The following is an 18,018-nucleotide window of genomic DNA, read 5'->3' on the forward strand; positions in this document are numbered from 1 at the left end:
AAACAATAGCAGTTTAAAAGGGAGAAGAGCAGACAAAGGAAGCACATGGTGAGGACAATGCAGGAGAGAGAGAGAACCTGCACAGTTACCGCCTTTGCTGTTTAAGTTCGTGTATCGCTGGACATCGGAGTGCATCTGGGAAAATTAACAAACTGAAATTCTGCCAGAGGATGTGGTGGAGGCTGGTGCAATTGTAGCATTTAAGAGGCATTTGGATGGGTATATGAAAAGGAAGGGTTTGGAGGGATATGGGCCGGGTGCTGGCAGGTGGGAACTAGTTTGGGTTGGGATATCTGGTCGGCATGGACAGGTTGGACTGAAGGCTGTGTTTCCATGCTGTACATCTCTATGACTCTAATCTCTTATCCCAACTGTCTTTCTTCTATGAGTTGGCCAGTCTTCGATCTTTGCTAACATATTTTCTCCAAACCATAGACTCTTAACTTAAGTAGCCTACTACACATTATCAAATCTTCTGGAAATCCAGAAAAATTACATCCACTTCTTCCTCTTTATATATCCTGCTTGTTACTTCCTCAAAGGATTCTAATAAATTTGTCAGCCATGATTTCCTTTCATGAAGCCATGCTGACTCTGCTTGACCATATTGTATGTTTCTAGGTCCTCAGCTATTGCATCAGCTATAATATATCAACAGTTTCCTAATGACACATTAAGCTAACTTACCTATTTTCGTATCCTGCCCTTTTTATAAGAAATGTTTGGCAGTTTTCCAATCTGTGGAACATTTCCAAAATCAAAGGAGTCTTGGAAGATTGCTACCAGTGCATGCAATATCTCTGTAGCTACTTTCTTTAATATCCTAGGATGCATCCCATAAAGACCAAGGAACTTATCAGTTTTTAGTCCTGTTAGTTCCCCCAGCAATTTTTCTCTAGTGATGGTTATTTTATTTATTTCCTTGCTACCTTGTGCCCCTTGATTAATTTTGGAATGGTATTAGTATCCCATGAAAACGGATGCCAAGTGTGATTCAACTCCTCTGCCATTTCCTGGTTCCACATTATTACTTCTCTAGCCATGTTGTCTAAGGGACCTATGGTCACTTTTTGTTGGTTTTTAAATTTTCCTAATCTTCTGCTTACCACTAAACTTCGCCACATTTGCATGTTTTCTTTCAATTTGAAGCTATCCTTAACTTTCTGGTGAATTACGGTTGGCTTATTCCCCTCCAAGAATACTTGTTCCTCATGGGATATAACTTTGCTGTGAGCCATGAGCCATTTACTTAAATTTGTCACCTGTACATTCTATGATCTGTGAATCATAGGAAAACCTCCTTCAATATGCAATGAATTACTCAGTCAAACCATATTTATATCACTCTTAAAATTCCAGAATTAAAACGTCTATTTAGCTATTATTTGCAAATTTTATCTACTATAGATCTTGTTACTTCCTGTAAGTCATATTGAAGGTACAAACCATGGGTCTTAAGTCAGAAACTTGCACCATTGCCTTGCCTGCGTCATCAGGACCCTTGAATAGGGCAACAAAAAGGAAATAATGGAATAAGTGACTTATGTGATTGCTTATAAAGATCTAGTCTTTTTCTTTGACCTTTGACTGTAAAGTTACACAAATCTTGCCAATGACATTTGGAATCTTATTTTTATAGTTCTTCCTGCCTCTGTAAACATGAGTAATTACGGTTTTGCTGAATTTCACCACTTTACTTAAAGCTGCCATTAAATGGTAGAGTCACCTGGCAGTGTTGTAATTTATCGCTAATAGTTTCTTTGATTCCATTACTCATGTGACTAAATGTGAGCTAGACTCCCACATGCAAAGTATCACCCTGCTCAGTTTTGTGACATTATAACAACGTAATCTAAACTGAAGCAATCTGATAGATTCTGCCAAAAAGGTTTCAACTTATGGACATTGCACTTCTGAGTGTCATTTTTCAGCATTGTATAAAAACTGGCTACCAAGACTTTGTGCAAACCTGTTTATATATACATCCAATGCTAGAAAATGAAATGGCTATTTGGTTTCCAATTTGCTACTATTGCGGTAATATGAACCGTATAAATTTACATGCTGACTGAACAGTTATGTAACTGAAATACAATATTTTATTAAAATGAAGAATGTTCAAATGCTTGTTATATGCACTTGATTGAATTGTTGACTTTTATAATCATAGTCACCTGACAGTGCAGCACATGGGTTTCAGCCTGCTTGTATTCTTGGATCCAAAAAAAGTTTGTTTTCTGCCTAAGTTCTAATTAGCATAATTTTTCTAAATAATACATCCTGATTCTCATTGTAATAAAGTTTGTAATATGCAGTAGTCTATCTCCCTTTTCCTATAAATCCAGCTTGGTATTAGTTTGGAATCTTTGACCCACAGAGTTTTAAGTGCTTAAGGCTAAAACTTAATGCTGTGGACGAAGATGCATCAGATAAACTGTGCACACTGTATCATCATCATCACACCTCCCTTCCTTCTCTCTTTTTCTTTCTGTATATCACACACACTCACTCACAGGTACACGTGTGCACATGAACATCATCTGTGCACACAATGATGAAAGGTCATCTTGACTTGAAGCATTAATTCTCTTTCTCTCTATAGCTGGTCAGGCAGCATCTGACTGTTCCCAGCACTTCTACTATAATTTCACATCTGTGGCATCCACAATCTTCTGCTTTTGTGCTATTGTTTGACCTGAGATCTACTGTAAAGTTTGGACAAATACCCCAAACCTTTAACAGGTTCTAGAAGAAATCATTTCTTGTCACTGCTGCTGTATGCGCAAGTGAATCTCTTTGGACTTCAACATTGATAATGACACTGTTTCTTGTTGCGATTTTCTTCTCACTGTTTCCCATGAAGGGCTCAAGAGCATTTATGTCAGTGTGATTTTGAACTGCTTCACTTACAAAATGACTCCAATAGAGATGAGATTCTGTAGCTTGTGCATTGCTGGATAGATATTCTGTTGCACTCATGTCAGTGGATTAGAAATGCTGATATTTTGGGTTTATAGTTTATAGGCATTAGGTACAATGAATTATCATTTTCTTTTCAATTATTTGGAAAAACAAAATCTAATCAGGTGGCTTTTGCATCATCAAACGTCTGTTTTCTTTGTATCTCTCATATCGGTCTCTTAGGTCCTAGAGTATGAATATGAGCCAGAAATGGAGGACACATACAGAAGCAGCATGTTCAAAACATTCCGGAAAACACTAGATGATGGCTTTTTCCCCTTCATCATTGTCGATGCCATCAACAACAGGGTCAAACATTTTGAGCAGTTATGGAGTGCAGCCAAAACTAAAGGCTTTGAGGTGAGTTAGCAGCCTCCGTTTATATAACATAGATGAACATTCAAGCTGTTTTACAGAGTTGCCATCTGGGAGATATTTGATGTAGAACAAAAGTGGAAGATATAGAGGAGGTTCTCAAAAGTCTTGACAGAGTGGTGAGTTTTAAGGAGAAGGTTGCAGAGTGAAGTTGTTTATGGCAGAAATTCCAAACATGTAGCCTTGTAGCCTACATGATTAGCTGCCAAGCAGTAAAAACGTTCGTGCAGGATGCTTTTCATGATTTATAAAAAGTTCTATTAACTTCAAGTAACCTCACTTTAAGGTATTTCATTTATGTTCCAAATAGTCTCACCTCCATTGGTGAAAGGGGAAGGATGGGAAGAGAAGTAAAACAAAACTTGATAAATTATTTTTAATCTGTATAAATATTTAAATATTTTCAAAAAGGCAGAGAAAATATTGAATTGTCAATTACTTGACTGCTTTAAGCACTTCATCAGTAGAACATAGAACATAGAACAATACAGCACAGAACAGGCCCTTCGGCCCACGAACTTCTAACCTAGATTAAGCACCCATCCATGTACCTATCCAAATGCCGCTTAAAGGTCGCCAATGAATCTGACTCTACCACTCCCACGGGCAGCGCATTCCATGCCCCCACCACTCTCTGGGTAAAGAACCCACCCCTGACATCTCCCCTATACCTTCCACCCTTCACCTTAAATTTACGTCCCCTTGTAACACTCTGTTGTACCCGGGGAAAAAGTTTCTGACTGTCTACTCTATCTATTCCTCTGATCATCTTATAAACCTCTATCAAGTCACCCCTCATCCTTCGCCGTTCCAACGAGAAAAGGCCGAGAACTCTCAACCTATCCTCGTACGACCTACTCTCCATTCCAGGCAACATCCTGGTAAATCTTCTCTGCACCCTCTCCAAAGCTTCCACATCTTTCCTAAAGTGAGGCGACCAGAACTGCACACAGTACTCCAACTGTGGCCTAACCAAAGTCCTGTACAGCTGCAACATCACTTCACGACTCTTGAATTCAATCCCTCTGCTAATGAACGATAATACTCCATAGGCCTTCTTACAAACTCTATCCACCTGAGTGGCAACCTTCAAAGATCTATGTACATAGACCCCAAGATCCCTCTGTTCCTCCACCTGACTAAGAACCCTACCATTAACCCTGTATTCCGCATTCTTATTTGTTCTTCCAAAATGGACAACCTCACACTTGGCAGGGTTGAACTCCATCTGCCACTCCTCAGCCCAGCTCTGCATCATATCTAAGTCCCTCTGCAGCCGACAACAGCCCTCACTGTCCACAACTCCACCTATCTTCGTATCATCTGCAAATTTACTGACCCACCCTTCGACTCCCTCATCTAAGTCATTAATAAAAATTACAAACAGCAGAGGACCCAGAACTGATCCCTGCGGAACTCCACTTGTAACTGGGCTCCAGGCTGAATATTTACCATCTACCACCACACTCTGACTTCGACCGGTTAGCCAGTTTTCTATCCAATTGGCCAAATTTCCCTCTATCCCATGCCTCCTGACTTTCCGCATAAGCCTACCATGGGGAACCTTATCAATTATATTGTTTAAATTTGAACAGTGTTATGTTGTTCTGGCAACTTGATCTTTGAGTTGTGAGCGAACGCTGGATGCACTAGTGGGATTTCCACCACCTAATTTCTCTTTCCAGGTTTATATTGCAGAAATGAGTGCAGATAATCAGACCTGTGCCAAGAGGAACATTCATGGACGTAAACTAAAGGAAATCAACAAGGTGAATAATCAGAGTTTTCATTTCTTTAAGCTTTTGAAGGTGACCTGACATCATAGTTCAGCATAATGCTGAAGAATTTAACTGTTTTTAGGTTTCTAGAGTTGCCCCTGAGAAGTTTGTCCTTTGTGGCAGGGTAAGGTGTGGGTGTAAAACTAACATTCCATCTGATTTCATATGTTCCTGTCTGTCCGATTAATTTTAAATTATCCCTTAGGCTCTTCTGTGAAGTCTTTCTAGAGTTTCTCTGTCAGCCTATAGAGCAACTCTCATACCGATCCTTAGATTCAAACTAGGAAATGCCAACTTAGTTCCTTTTCCTGCTCTCCCTACTTAATTTATATCATCTGGATTTGCCTATTTCACATTTGCTATGTTGTATACCATTCAGGTGCCTTCTTTCCAGTTTGAAAAATCACGAGTCTTTCAGACTTCATATCCTAGATGTGTGCCATCAGAGTTAGTCTTATGGTCCTTCATTACAGTGCTTCCAGGATTTCAATGTTTCCCTTGTCAACCATCTGAACTATTGGCTTTAGTCTGCACATGAAACAAGTACAATATAAATATAACTTTCTGTGACTTGCAGTTCAATTGTTTTTACGATGTAGTTGAATATTACTTCAGTTTCAGTGATGGGCAAATTTAATTGGAGCCAACTAAAATTCCTTGGTCTTGTCTTGATGTATGTTCAACTCTTGTCAGCAATATGAAAAGGGTTACTTATTTTTCCCCTTCAATGTGCACTGTTTTACTTTTGTATTTTACTAAATTTAATTTGCTTTTCTTCTGCCAGCAAAGGTTTTGTCAAGCCAACTCTAATTCTTGATTTCCTCTGAGTCCGTTGTCCTTCCAAAGTCCATGGTGACAAATTCAGCTGCCAAGTATTGAGTTTTTGAGTCCAGAACATTTATGAAAATGGAACAAGATTATGTTTTCCCATCTTACTTATTTTTGAACCTTTCTAAGCTATACTTCTGGCACCAAAAATAATATCTTCATCTAGAGATAGAGTGTTAAAATGTTTTTGCAAGGAATATCAAGTTTAGCCAACCTTATTAAATTCTTGACAGAAGTAAGAAACAAATAAAGAGCACTACAGTGCATGTCCTAAGAATTGACTTCCAAATGACTGTCACTAAAATGCTAAGTAAGGAACTCATAATTAAGGTCAGAGAATTAGGCCAGGTAGCAAAATGGATTTTAAAAAAAGGATATGAAAGAGAAACAGTTAACAGTTTCATGAAATTTCTTTACAGAAAGTTGGAAATGGTGGCCAGCAGGAACGTGTCCTGAGAATATTTTTGCACAAATTACCTAGATTTAGTAGTTCACACTGTGCTGTTTAAATTTGCAGATGATGATGTTTTTGTGTATGTTTGTAAGTCTTGGGGTGTGAGGAAGATTGCTGTAACCAATACTATGGAGAACTGCACCAAAATTTAGAAAGCTATTGCAATGTTTTCTGATTGACTGAATAAATGGTGATTCAATATAATCTCACATGAAACAGTTCCTGTTGATTGGAGCAATAATGAGGATACTTCAGCTTTGAAATTTAAAAAAATAAATGGTGTGGAAAGCTAAAGAATTGTTAACTTGTATTGCTCCTTCATTAGAATGCACTTATGTTCTCCAGTTCTCGGCTTTGTACAGCAGAAAGCGTATTGAAGTACTAGGGAAAAATAATACAGAAAATATTTATGAAGGTGTTAACAGAATTGAGGGATGTAACTTTCAATAAAGAATTGGACAGTCTCTGAATGGGAGTCTTCAACATTATGAGCTGGTTTGAATGTTCAAAAAGTGTTCTCATTTGTGGCTAGCTCTAGAATAAAGCTGTATAAGTATTTTAGCCAATTACAGCTCGCATAATTAAATACATAAGAATTTCTTTCCACACTGTGTGGAATTTATTAATCTGCAGAGTTCACTCAACCTAATGGACGTATAACCTACCAGCTTTTACATTCAGTTCCTCTTGCAAACTTTACCTGTTGTACCCGCATACTAACTTCTTGTGATTCATACACGACAACACCCAAATCTCTCTGGTTCTCACCATCTGGATAAAATGCCTTTTTCTCATTCTTCCTGCCAAAATGGACAACTTCGCATTTTTTCAAAGTTATACTCCATTTGCAAGATCTTTGTCCACTCACTTAACCTATCTGTGTCTTTTTCTAACAACCCTATGACTGTTTCACAACTTATTTTTCTATCTATCTTTGTCCCGTCAGCAAATTTATCAATCGTGTCTTCAGTTCCTTCATCCTAGTCATTTACATAAATAGTGGGGAACTGTGACCACCAGCACTGATCCCTGTCATACACCACTGGTTACATAATGTCAACTAGAAAACAGCCTATTTAAGCCCACTTAACATTTTCTGCTAACCAGACTGTCTTCTATCCATATCACTATGTTGTCCCTCGCACTATGAGTTTTTATTTTCCATAATAAACTTTGTGACACCTCATCAAATGCTTTGTAGATATATAAGAAACTACTACTGGCTCCCTTTATCCACAGCAGTAGTTACTTCCTCAAAGAAATCCAGTAAGTTGGCTGACTGTGATTACCCTTTTCCAAAATTCAGAATGATTGTTTAATTACAGGTCATTACCCTTTTACATGCGTTTCATCAACACAAATTTGCTGTAAAACGGTTGACGGGTTTGGGACATTGTATCTAAAGTGCGAACTTTCTATATTGTGGGATTGCGCAAGATCGTAACCATTGTATTACAGAAGAACTCACTGTACTTAAATTTGTCCAAGTGCCGTACTATAACTTCTTTTATAATACTTCCAAAATTTTCTCTATGACAGATGTTAACCTAACTGGACGGTATTTTCCTGCTTTCTGTCTTCCTTTTTGATTTGCTAATTTAAACTAATCAAGCTCACCTGAATTTAGGTAGTTTTAGAAAATTAAACTTACACAGACCGCTTCCTGTAAGATTCTAGGATGAAGTCCATTAGGACCTAGGGACTGAGCCCATAACTCCAATAATTTGATCAGTAGCACTTCTGTGGGATTTTAAATTTCCAGAGTTCTCCCTCCCTTCCATTTCATGATTTAAGCTATTACGGTGATGTAACTTCTGTCTTCTGTCGACAAAAATGATGCAAAGTACTTGTTCAATTCATCTGCTGTCTTTTTTACATTGCTGACTTCCAAGAAACTCTACAACACTGATATTTACCATGCAAATTTCACTTCCTCCCTCATTCAGTAAGTTGATACTATGCAGAAAGACAGGAGTCTCTTGTTTTATCATTCACATTCAAGACCAGGATTGGAAAGCAAAAAATTATCATCAAAGTTGTTTCAGTACTCAGCAACAAATAGTTCTTAGCAACTGTTCTCATTTATTATATATTAATTAAAATTATTATTCATAAAGTCATCAAACACTGGTTTAGACGATTGATTAACATATATTTTTTGATTATTTATAGATGGCTGAACATTGGGATTCAACTCCCCGTCACATGTTACGTTTAGACATCAGATCACTGCTCCAAGATGCTGCAATTGAAGAAGTAAGTGACCCAGGCTGTATTCAGGCTTGCCATTATCTTCTATTTCAGGATTGTAGTAACATTACATTAGGTTGCCAGCTGAATGCTTTTATTTATAGTTGAGCTGTTAGTCATAATTGGAAATGGTGAAAGAACAGAAGAAGACAAAGAGAGCAATTTTCTCTTTACATAAACTCAGTGACTACTCAGACCACAGAAAGCATCTATACATGCAGTACTGATGTCGCATGAACAATTCCATGTACAGTGACATTGGAGCCTTCCCATATGCAAACAGCATCCACTGTGGCTGCTGCAGGGGTAGGGAGTAGCAAAGAGACAAGACAAAGCTATCTTCCCCAGCGAGTAGATCTCTGCTACCTCATCATTCACTGCCTGGCCATTGTTCACTGGTGAGCATCCATCAGTGTTTTAGAACATATGCTGTGTGATTACCAGCATTAGGCATTTACAAGTTTGTTGGATCCACAATTGAGAGTTTTGGTCAGGCAGAAGGAGTGGCTAGGAATATGTAGGCTGCAAACCCTCGAAGTTAACTTTAAACTGAAAAACAGAGATGAGGCTTCTGGCAGCTACTGTCTTGATGCCTTGTCGTGACTTGCCACTGTAAACCTGTGTTCCTGCGTTAGCATTCGTTGTGCCATCTAGTTGTGACATTCACATCAAATAATGCAGCCTTTTATTTAGAAAAAATTCAGAGGTTTGTCAACCAGGATCTTTACCTTCCAAATTAAGCTGGCGACTAAAGTCTCGTTCACCTTAACCCCCAGAGTTGTGTAGCACCTTTGCCATTGAGTTGCACTTCTACTTTATCTATACAAGAGCAAAATATTCCATTTGTAAATTAACATATTTCAGTTGTCTGATTGTTTCCTTTCTTTACTAAAAGTCTGAAGTTGGTTTAATGGTATAGGGTTAATTATCTTTTCATCATACTGTAACATCTTTGAATTTAAGACACCTAAGTTCACCTTCCCTTTTATAGAAAATTATGTGCAATAAAAGTAGAAAATGCTGCAAACAGCATCTGTGGAGAGAGAAACAAAGTAAACATTTTGACCTGATGATATTTCATGTTTTTTTTAACCTCTTCAGATACTACTTAACATGCTGAAAGTACCCACATTTTCCATTTTTATTTCAGATCTGAGGCATCCCCAGTATTTTCTTTTGAATAGAATACATGCTCATTTTAAAAATTGCTGAGTGTTGAGTCTGTGGTTCAAGTGTTATTTGTTTTCAGTTCATCATTAATGTTGTGAGCAACAGTACAGCAAACAGGTGCTTTATAGAAATGCATGAAATTTAGATGGCAAGCCTCCATTATGCAGTTATGCATCTGAAATTCGTAACTAAGCTTGTCAATTGCTTGGTAATTATTGTTTGCATCTCTTGTACTGTCTAATGAACCATCAAAGGGAAGAGAATCAGTTAAATGCAAAACTTCTTTCTGAAACTTCATTTGTATAAATTTTTATTCTAAAGGTTGAAATGGAGGATTTTGATCCAAATACTGAGCAGCAGCCACAGCAACAGGAAGAACAGCAACAAGACGACTCTAAGAAGGATGCTGCTGATGATGAAGAGTGTGAGACGGTAGGAAATGTTGTCGCAGAATTAAGTTCTTTACCTTCTTCAAGTGAAATTTCTTCCTAGTACACTTACATACTGGTGTACCTGTCAGTAAGAAATTCAGTATAATGTTCCTGCTTAGTATAGGAAACATTGGTACTGTTTTAAAAAAATGTTTTGGAGCCTTGGGATCTTAGTATGAAATCTGTGATCTATTGGCTAGGCATTAAGTTCATGTTATAAGTCTGGTAAATAGAACACAATTATTAGTCATAAATGAAAGATTGATTTTTATATAATCTAACCAGTCTTGAATAAACCTGTCTGTTGCAACTATGTAAAGTTATAGATATTTACAGAATGCCACATAGTGTGGGAACAGGCCATTCAGCCCAACAAGTCCACACCGACCCTCGGAAGAGCATCCTATCCAAACCCATCTTCCCTACCCTTTCCCTGTAACCCTATATTTCCCATGACTAATGCACCCAACGCATACATCCCTAAGACTCTTGAGCAATTTAGCATGGCCAATCAACCTAACCTGCACATCTTTGGACTTTGGGTGGAAACTGGAGCACCCAGTGGAAACACACACAGACACAAGGAGAACTTGCAAACTCAACACAGACAGTTACCTGAGGGTGGAATTAAACGTTGGTCCCTAGTGCTGTGAGGCAGCAGTGCTAACCACTGAGCCACCATGCTTCCCCCAAATATCTTATCACAACTAATAATATAGTTAAACATGCTCTATCTATATATGTAGAAATATTAAGACTAAGCAAAATAGCCCTTATTAAATTAATGGATTCCGATCGTGACTACATTATGGAATATAGTAGTTGTTTATAGGTTGAAGTCAATTGCCTGAGTTTAGTAATGATGCAACGGCACTTAATCTGCCCATAAAAATATAGCGATTTATCATCATTTCCAAGTCAGAATGATGACTATCTTCTGTGCACTAGTTGAGGTGGCACTGTTTAGATAATAAGCCATTCACACCTAAGTAGTTACAGATAGCAAACCAGGAAATTAAAGTTCTGAACACTTTCACTTTTGATTTAAATTTTCAAATTGTAAACTAGTACAGAATACAATTTGCTGTCAGTTTCAATAATGATTACAAAAGCCATTAGTTTTGCTGCCATGATCACCACAATACCAAGCAAGTGTTGCCAAAAGTCTGCTTTATCAATGTATGCTTTAAGTCATTCAACTGTATGTAACAAGTTTTTTTTTATGTGATCATAATCAGCAGTCAGTGTCAGTGGTCCACGATGTGACCTGTCTATGATTGACAAGTATCAGTGGTTTAAAGTACCTGGATAGAATTTTGGCAAAGTTCTTTGATACTGAAAAGTCGTTTATGAAAGGAAAGTTTTTTGTTTAAATTACCTCAGGAGGTGACAGAGTGTGTCACATTCATCAGAGTAAAGCATAGTTACTGCTGCAGAAATTATGACGCCCAATTCATGTAGAGCTGAGTCCCACAGGTTAGGAAATAAATAAACAAATTATCTCTTAATTTTGGTAGCTGGATAAATGTTTGCCAAGACACTGAGAATTCATCTACTCATTTTCCAATGATGCTCAGAGTTTTTCTCATCCCTTTCAAAGGGAAGGCTGGGGTTCTCAGTTTAATATTTGATTTAAAAATATGTCCTCCAACAACACAAGCATCCATATTACCAAACTAAGGCTTAAATTCACAACCTTTTGACTGAGGCATGTATGGTATCACAGAACCAAGATTTTATTTTTTAGAAGAAGCAACTCCTATCTCCCCTTCATATTTTTACTAAAAATTATAGACAGTAGAATTCTTTTCCAGTGTTAGCAGTTGAAGCAGCATTAGCTTTGCTGGGTAGTTGGATGAAAAAGGGGTTGAGGATCTATGCTAACACAAAAAGGACACATGATTTGTTCTGTTTGATTGCGTAGAAAGGTATGGGTATTTGAATGAGGTGGTCTGCTGTTATAGCTTATTTCTATGTACTGTAGATGCACAAATGGAATCTTGTTAGACGATTACACTTCTGCAGGTAGTTGACATTCAGTGAGTAATGCAGTGTATCCCTATATATTTCTTACTGACACGAATACCTTTTGAGAAGCTTACTCTAAAAGATATCACAAGATCTGATTATGTCTTTCCTGTTTCAGTAAAATTAAGTTTAAGCTTCATTGTTACAGACTACTTCAGAAGATTTTCAGTAAACGTGTGGTATCTGTAATTCTTTGAATTACTGAAATATTTAGGCTTTTTTGCTATAAAAATGAGGTAGGTTGTAGTAATTTGCTGTATGTTATTAGAATGCTAGTTTTAATTTTAGATAACTACAGACATGTTGAATTTTGAGAATCAGGAATAAATCTTAAGCTTTGGAATTCCATCCGTAAAATAATTTTTCCGTTCAGCATGACCAATGCTGTTTTAAAATATATTTGTTTTCACAACTGTCACTCATGACGACACAATTTTCAACCATGCAAATGCAATCTTTTGTTTTCCAAATAACATCTATTTTTGGAAACGAGATATTCTTTCCTCTGACACTACTCTAAAACTCATTTGAATCATATAAATACTTTTGTTGTACCACTTGTAAGGATGCCTGAAGCTAGCAATTTAATTTCCAAAGCATTGGCTTTTTTTATGTGGCAAATACATTTATTTTGTAATGACTGAATTATACGAATAGACTTGGAGAAATTTCAAATTTGAAAGTAGTATATAAGGAAAGTTGATATAACTACTTCATTATTAAGCATCTGCGTATGTTCATGTATATTCATTGTGTAGGTCATGTGTGGGGAATACGTGAGAGAAAAAGACACATTTTTCAAGTGAACCACCATTATTTCCTTCATACTGTGGTATCTTGATTGTGTTTTTCTCTTGGCTTGTGTTGCATTCTTTTCCTGATGGACAGAGTCATTATCTTCAATACTATATAGTGTTAAACATTTCACTCTAACCAGATGAGCTTCTCTATGTGTGTGTGTGTATGATTTAGGGTTTCGTGACAAAAAGCAAATGGGAAATGGACACATCGGAGGAAAGTCTAGGTAGGTACTGATCTTTTTCTTCTTTGACTGAAGGTCATGGTTTTAAAAGCTAACCACAAAGATGTTGGTATCCTTGGATTTTCAATAGTACATCCTTATAGTACTTTTCCATGATATCCAATTAATAACCAGTTTGATGAGAACATTTAATTGAAGGTTGGGCAGTTATTGCCTATAGTGGACCAAGAAATACTTAGCAGTATTTTGCTGAACCTCGTGTCAAAGACACTGACTTGTGGAGTATAATAAACTATTAATGCTTGGATAAAAGCAAGTGAATTTTACTTAAATGGTTGCTGATTGTTTGCTCTGTCATATTTGATTGCTTTACTGTGAGTCTGTGCTGTGAGAACACCAATTTTACTGCAGCATTATAAACTACTGAATGATAGATGATGCACAGTGAAACTTGAAAGCTGACACTGTATCAGTCTGCAGTGAGTCAGTTGAAGATGCTATGTGTTTGTAATCAATACGTCCTCTACAATTCAGTTATTTTGTAGTTTTAAGTCTAAAAATGTACAATGTCAATATTCTACTTCCAGAATTTTCATGAAACATATTGTAGATTCAAAAAAGATCATTTTGCATGGTGCATTAGTAATTAACATGTAGATGTGGATACATTACTGAATACATGTAGTGTTAAACTTCCTATGTAGTAAACATGTTGCAATACATATTATTTTAATAACCTTTGTGAATGCAGTGAACTGTTCACCAGCTTGGACCCTGTCTTTAGTGAACCATTGTACATATTGGGAGTGAAAATGCAGTGCGGGTGGCTTTCCTTACCGTTCAATGTATTTGAAATTTTGGCAGAAACTTAGTTCACACTGCCTTCATCTTGAGAGCGTAAAACTTCTAATGAAATTCAAAGTTCCCTAACTTGGTCAAAATTGAAAGGGAACAGTTTGGCTGGCAGTCAGATTTGTATATTTGTACTGCTCCAATTTCTTGAAATATGTTTATCACAGACTTGTCATTTTACAGTGACGTGAGTCCAGCACCTTGCTATGGGATAGTAATTTGCTAGCCAGTCACACAGATAAGTTTGCATTTATTGGGATCACAGTGTACAATTAAATTCAGTCAGTGGTGAATAGATTAATCTCGTAACTTCCTTTTCTAAGGATATGTGAAACCCTTTACATTTGGTATACCAATTAGAGCCACTTATTGGCAATGACTTGTGACAGGAGGTGACTAGGGCTGTGCCAATTATTTAAAAGTTTAATTTGTTTAAGAAAGACGTGGTAATTATTAACATGGGCCTGTTCAGTTTGTATAAATACACATCAAAAAATTTGTCACAGAGGATAGTTTATCAAAATGTTTTTCATTGGCAGTGTATCCTCCAATTATTCCAGCATTCATTGAATATCAAATAGCCATCTAATTACATTGCATGCTTCTGTTGCATGCCTGTATTACACGTGAATAGAATATTCTGACCAGGTATGTCAGTTTTCACACCTGTGCACTCTTGAATTTGTTCGTCAGTCATCAAATAATGTCCCCTTGTATCCTAGCTATTAAACCTGTGGATGTTTACCCTGTCACCTTAGAACCACAGTGTGCCCAGCTATAACATTTTGTTCCTACAGCTGGACACTCAACTTCATTTGTTTTTATATTTGTTACTCCGTAGAGCTTGATTGATTGTTTTCTCATCTACTGGGATGCAATGAAAAGTGTTGTTTTGTGTGCTGTAAAGGCAGGTCGTACCATACAAAGTACACCCAGATAGCAAAACAGAATGCAGAATACAGTGTTACAGCAGCAGAGAAGGTGCAGAGAGAGATCAGAATTAACATATGAAAGGTCTGTTCAAAAGTCTGACAATAGCTGTTCTTGAATCTAGTTGTCTGTGTATTCAGACTTTTATATCAGCTGCCTGATGAAAGAGAGTGGAAAAGAGTAGAAACGGAGTGGAGGTGTCTTTGATTATGTTGGCTGCTTTCCCAAGGCAGCGGAAAGTATAGATGGACTCATTGGACGAAAGGCTAGTTTGCCTGATGCACTGGGCTCTGTTCATGATTCTGTTGTTTTTGCTGTCTTGGGAACAGCATGTTGCCATACCACACTGTGATGCATCCAATTAGGATGCTTTCTATGGTGTATCTACAAAAATTGGTAATAATCCTTGTGGACATGCTGAATTTCCTTAGCTATTCAGATTAAGATTCACGTGGAGTTGTTTCACTGATAAACATTAAACCAAAATACTAGAATGATTTGTTTTAATACTTAAAAATAAAACAGAATAGTGTTGAAAACTTCATTAATGGCCTTGACGTCATTAACATTGTGGCGGGGGAAAGAACAAAGCATCCCACCTAAACACTTAAATATGTGCACTCTGTATTTAAAACTACCATATATCCCAAAAGAATTATACTTTTACTGTTAATCTAGTGTTTCTAAGTAGAATATTCATGTGCTGTTTGTTCAGATGAAATCTTTTTTTGTTTTCTTTTGAGATTTTCCAGTACTACTTCTGGTGTTCAGCTTCTTATGTCGTGGTGTGTTGTTCTGTGTTTGGTCACTTAAAATTACTGTGATTATATATCCTTGCATGTAATGGAGATATGTGCAATGTTGAGGCTCTTTACATTTTTCAAGTTCAGTGGTTTACATATTAAAACTGCAGCACATAGTGTATTGAATATATATTTATTTTAATAGCTCTGATTTATCCTATTGGGTCTTCTTTCTGTTTGAAATAATTTTCATTTCCATTTAACAGAGCCCTAAAATAGTTCAAAGAAAGCTTGTGAAATCTGCACCAAAAGCAGAAATGTACAAAAGCCTGTCTAAATCAGTATAAAATATACATTATGTAATTTAAAACTAATTACATATGACCTGATGTATAAAATATATTTATTATTTCTGAAATGATGTATTAATTTCCATATAGCTTATTTTTAATATATTACTATGTATTTAATATTTGTTTGAATAGTGTAATTATATCCTTAATCTCCAGTAAACACTTTTGAACCTCTCTGGGGCTAAAGTTATCTCGTAATTATGTTTGGATGGATTGTTATTGGTAGTATATGGTGGGTATGTAATTGTGGTAGATGGTTATTACCATCTGTGAAAACTCTGATATGAAATATAAAATTTAAATCTTAAAAAGTACTGTAATCCTGCATGACTAACGATATAAAGTGATATTCTGGGAAGGTTTCCTTTCATGGAATCTTTTGTTTTGCTACCTAAAGGATTTTGAATTTTCCCTTACAAACTAGGACAGGAACCACTGTGGACTTTGTTCTAGGACTCTGGGGTGAGGCTACATAGCAAATTATTTGACCCTACCTGTTGCTCAACAGTTACTTTTGAAAGAAAAAAACCTATATTTTGTTAAAATGTTTATTCGTTCATTAGGTTGGAAAGGTTTGAATATTTTGTTATCTTTTAACTTTAGCAGGCTTGAGGCATTTTTCATCGTGAAAGAGCCATGTAATGTCATTTGATTGATCGACGCTTCGGGCATCAGCCCTTCTTCAGGAAGCTGAAGAAGGGCTGATGCCCGAAACGTCGATTCTCCTGTTCCTTGGATGCTGCCTGACCTGCTGCGCTTTTCCAGCAACACATTTTCAGCTCTGATCTCCAGCATCTGCAGTCCTCACTTTCTCCTCAATGTCATTTGATTGTCTTGTATGCTGCCTCATTACATTTCTGCTGCTAATTGATTCATTTACCTATTTGGTTATTTCATTTTTTAAAAATAGCACTTTGTTTATATGTGTTGCTTGGACTAAAACAAAGGATCATCATTCTTTGCTACAGATTTTCTGTTGAAGTTCTTGCATTGTTGTCAAGAATTGCTAAGAGAAAGTTCTGTAATTTTATACATTTCTGAGCATTTATTGGTTTTCAGACTTGATATTCAACTTAATTTGTTTAGTTTTTAAGTTTAACAGTACATAAGACATTAGCATGGTATTTTGCCAGTTTTATTTAAGAGTAGTAGCATTGAGGAGAAAGTTGGTCCATGAAAGTAGATTTTCTTTTAAATTAATTTTATATTTTCATTGAATCACTGTAGAATATTCCAAAATCAGTCATATGGCTACAAAATGTGTTTGTTGGGAAGTCAGTCATCTCAGCTTCAGGACACCTTTACAAGCATCTTCGGCCCAACTATATTCAACTACTTTATTGATGACCCTCCTTCCATCATGTAGTTGAAAGAGGAGATGTTCACTGATCATAACAAGTTTGTATTTCCTTGAATAATGAATCCGTTTCTGCTTGTTTGCAACATTATCTGGACAAGCTCCAGGGGCTAAGTTAATAAGTGGCAAGTAGCATTCATTCACAGTAGTGATATTTAGTGGCATGCTAGGAGTTATCATTAATCAAAAATTTCATTTCATGACTCTGTCTAGCAAGAGTAGCTCAGAGGATAGGAATTTTCTGTTGAGTGACTAATGATCTGCATCTTCAAATCTTTTTGCCATCTGCAAGGCATAAGTCAGGAGAGTGATGGAATACATTCAGCTTGCATGACTGCAATAACGGCAGGCCTCATGAGCCATCTGGGTCAAAGCAGCCTGCCTAGACACTCATCCCCTACAACCCTGTACTGGCAGCACGATGCGAATGCAAAATGTGCCTTTACAAGGTACAGAAAAGCCACTTGTTACTCCAGCAGCAGCACCGCCACTGCGCCCCCCCCCCCCCCCCCCCAACATACACAAT

At 36.9% G+C, this 18,018-nt stretch overlaps 1 protein-coding gene across 5 annotated transcripts in view; it reads left to right on the forward strand.

Annotated features, from left to right (window-relative positions):
* The window catches only part of ylpm1 (YLP motif containing 1), a 147,054-nt gene that overhangs the window by 97,011 nt on the left and 32,025 nt on the right, over window positions 1–18,018 (forward strand). For all 5 annotated transcript variants that reach the window (XM_072568233.1, XM_072568229.1, XM_072568230.1 and 2 more), the window contains 5 exons: window positions 3,145–3,321; window positions 5,022–5,105; window positions 8,569–8,652; window positions 10,138–10,248; window positions 13,248–13,299. In XM_072568233.1, the coding sequence (XP_072424334.1) occupies window positions 3,145–3,321; window positions 5,022–5,105; window positions 8,569–8,652; window positions 10,138–10,248; window positions 13,248–13,299 (508 nt within the window). The remainder of the gene's footprint in view (window positions 1–3,144; window positions 3,322–5,021; window positions 5,106–8,568; window positions 8,653–10,137; window positions 10,249–13,247; window positions 13,300–18,018) is intronic.

This window comes from Chiloscyllium punctatum, chromosome 4 (assembly GCF_047496795.1).
Source record: "Chiloscyllium punctatum isolate Juve2018m chromosome 4, sChiPun1.3, whole genome shotgun sequence".
Classification (NCBI taxonomy): Eukaryota; Metazoa; Chordata; class Chondrichthyes; order Orectolobiformes; family Hemiscylliidae; genus Chiloscyllium; species Chiloscyllium punctatum.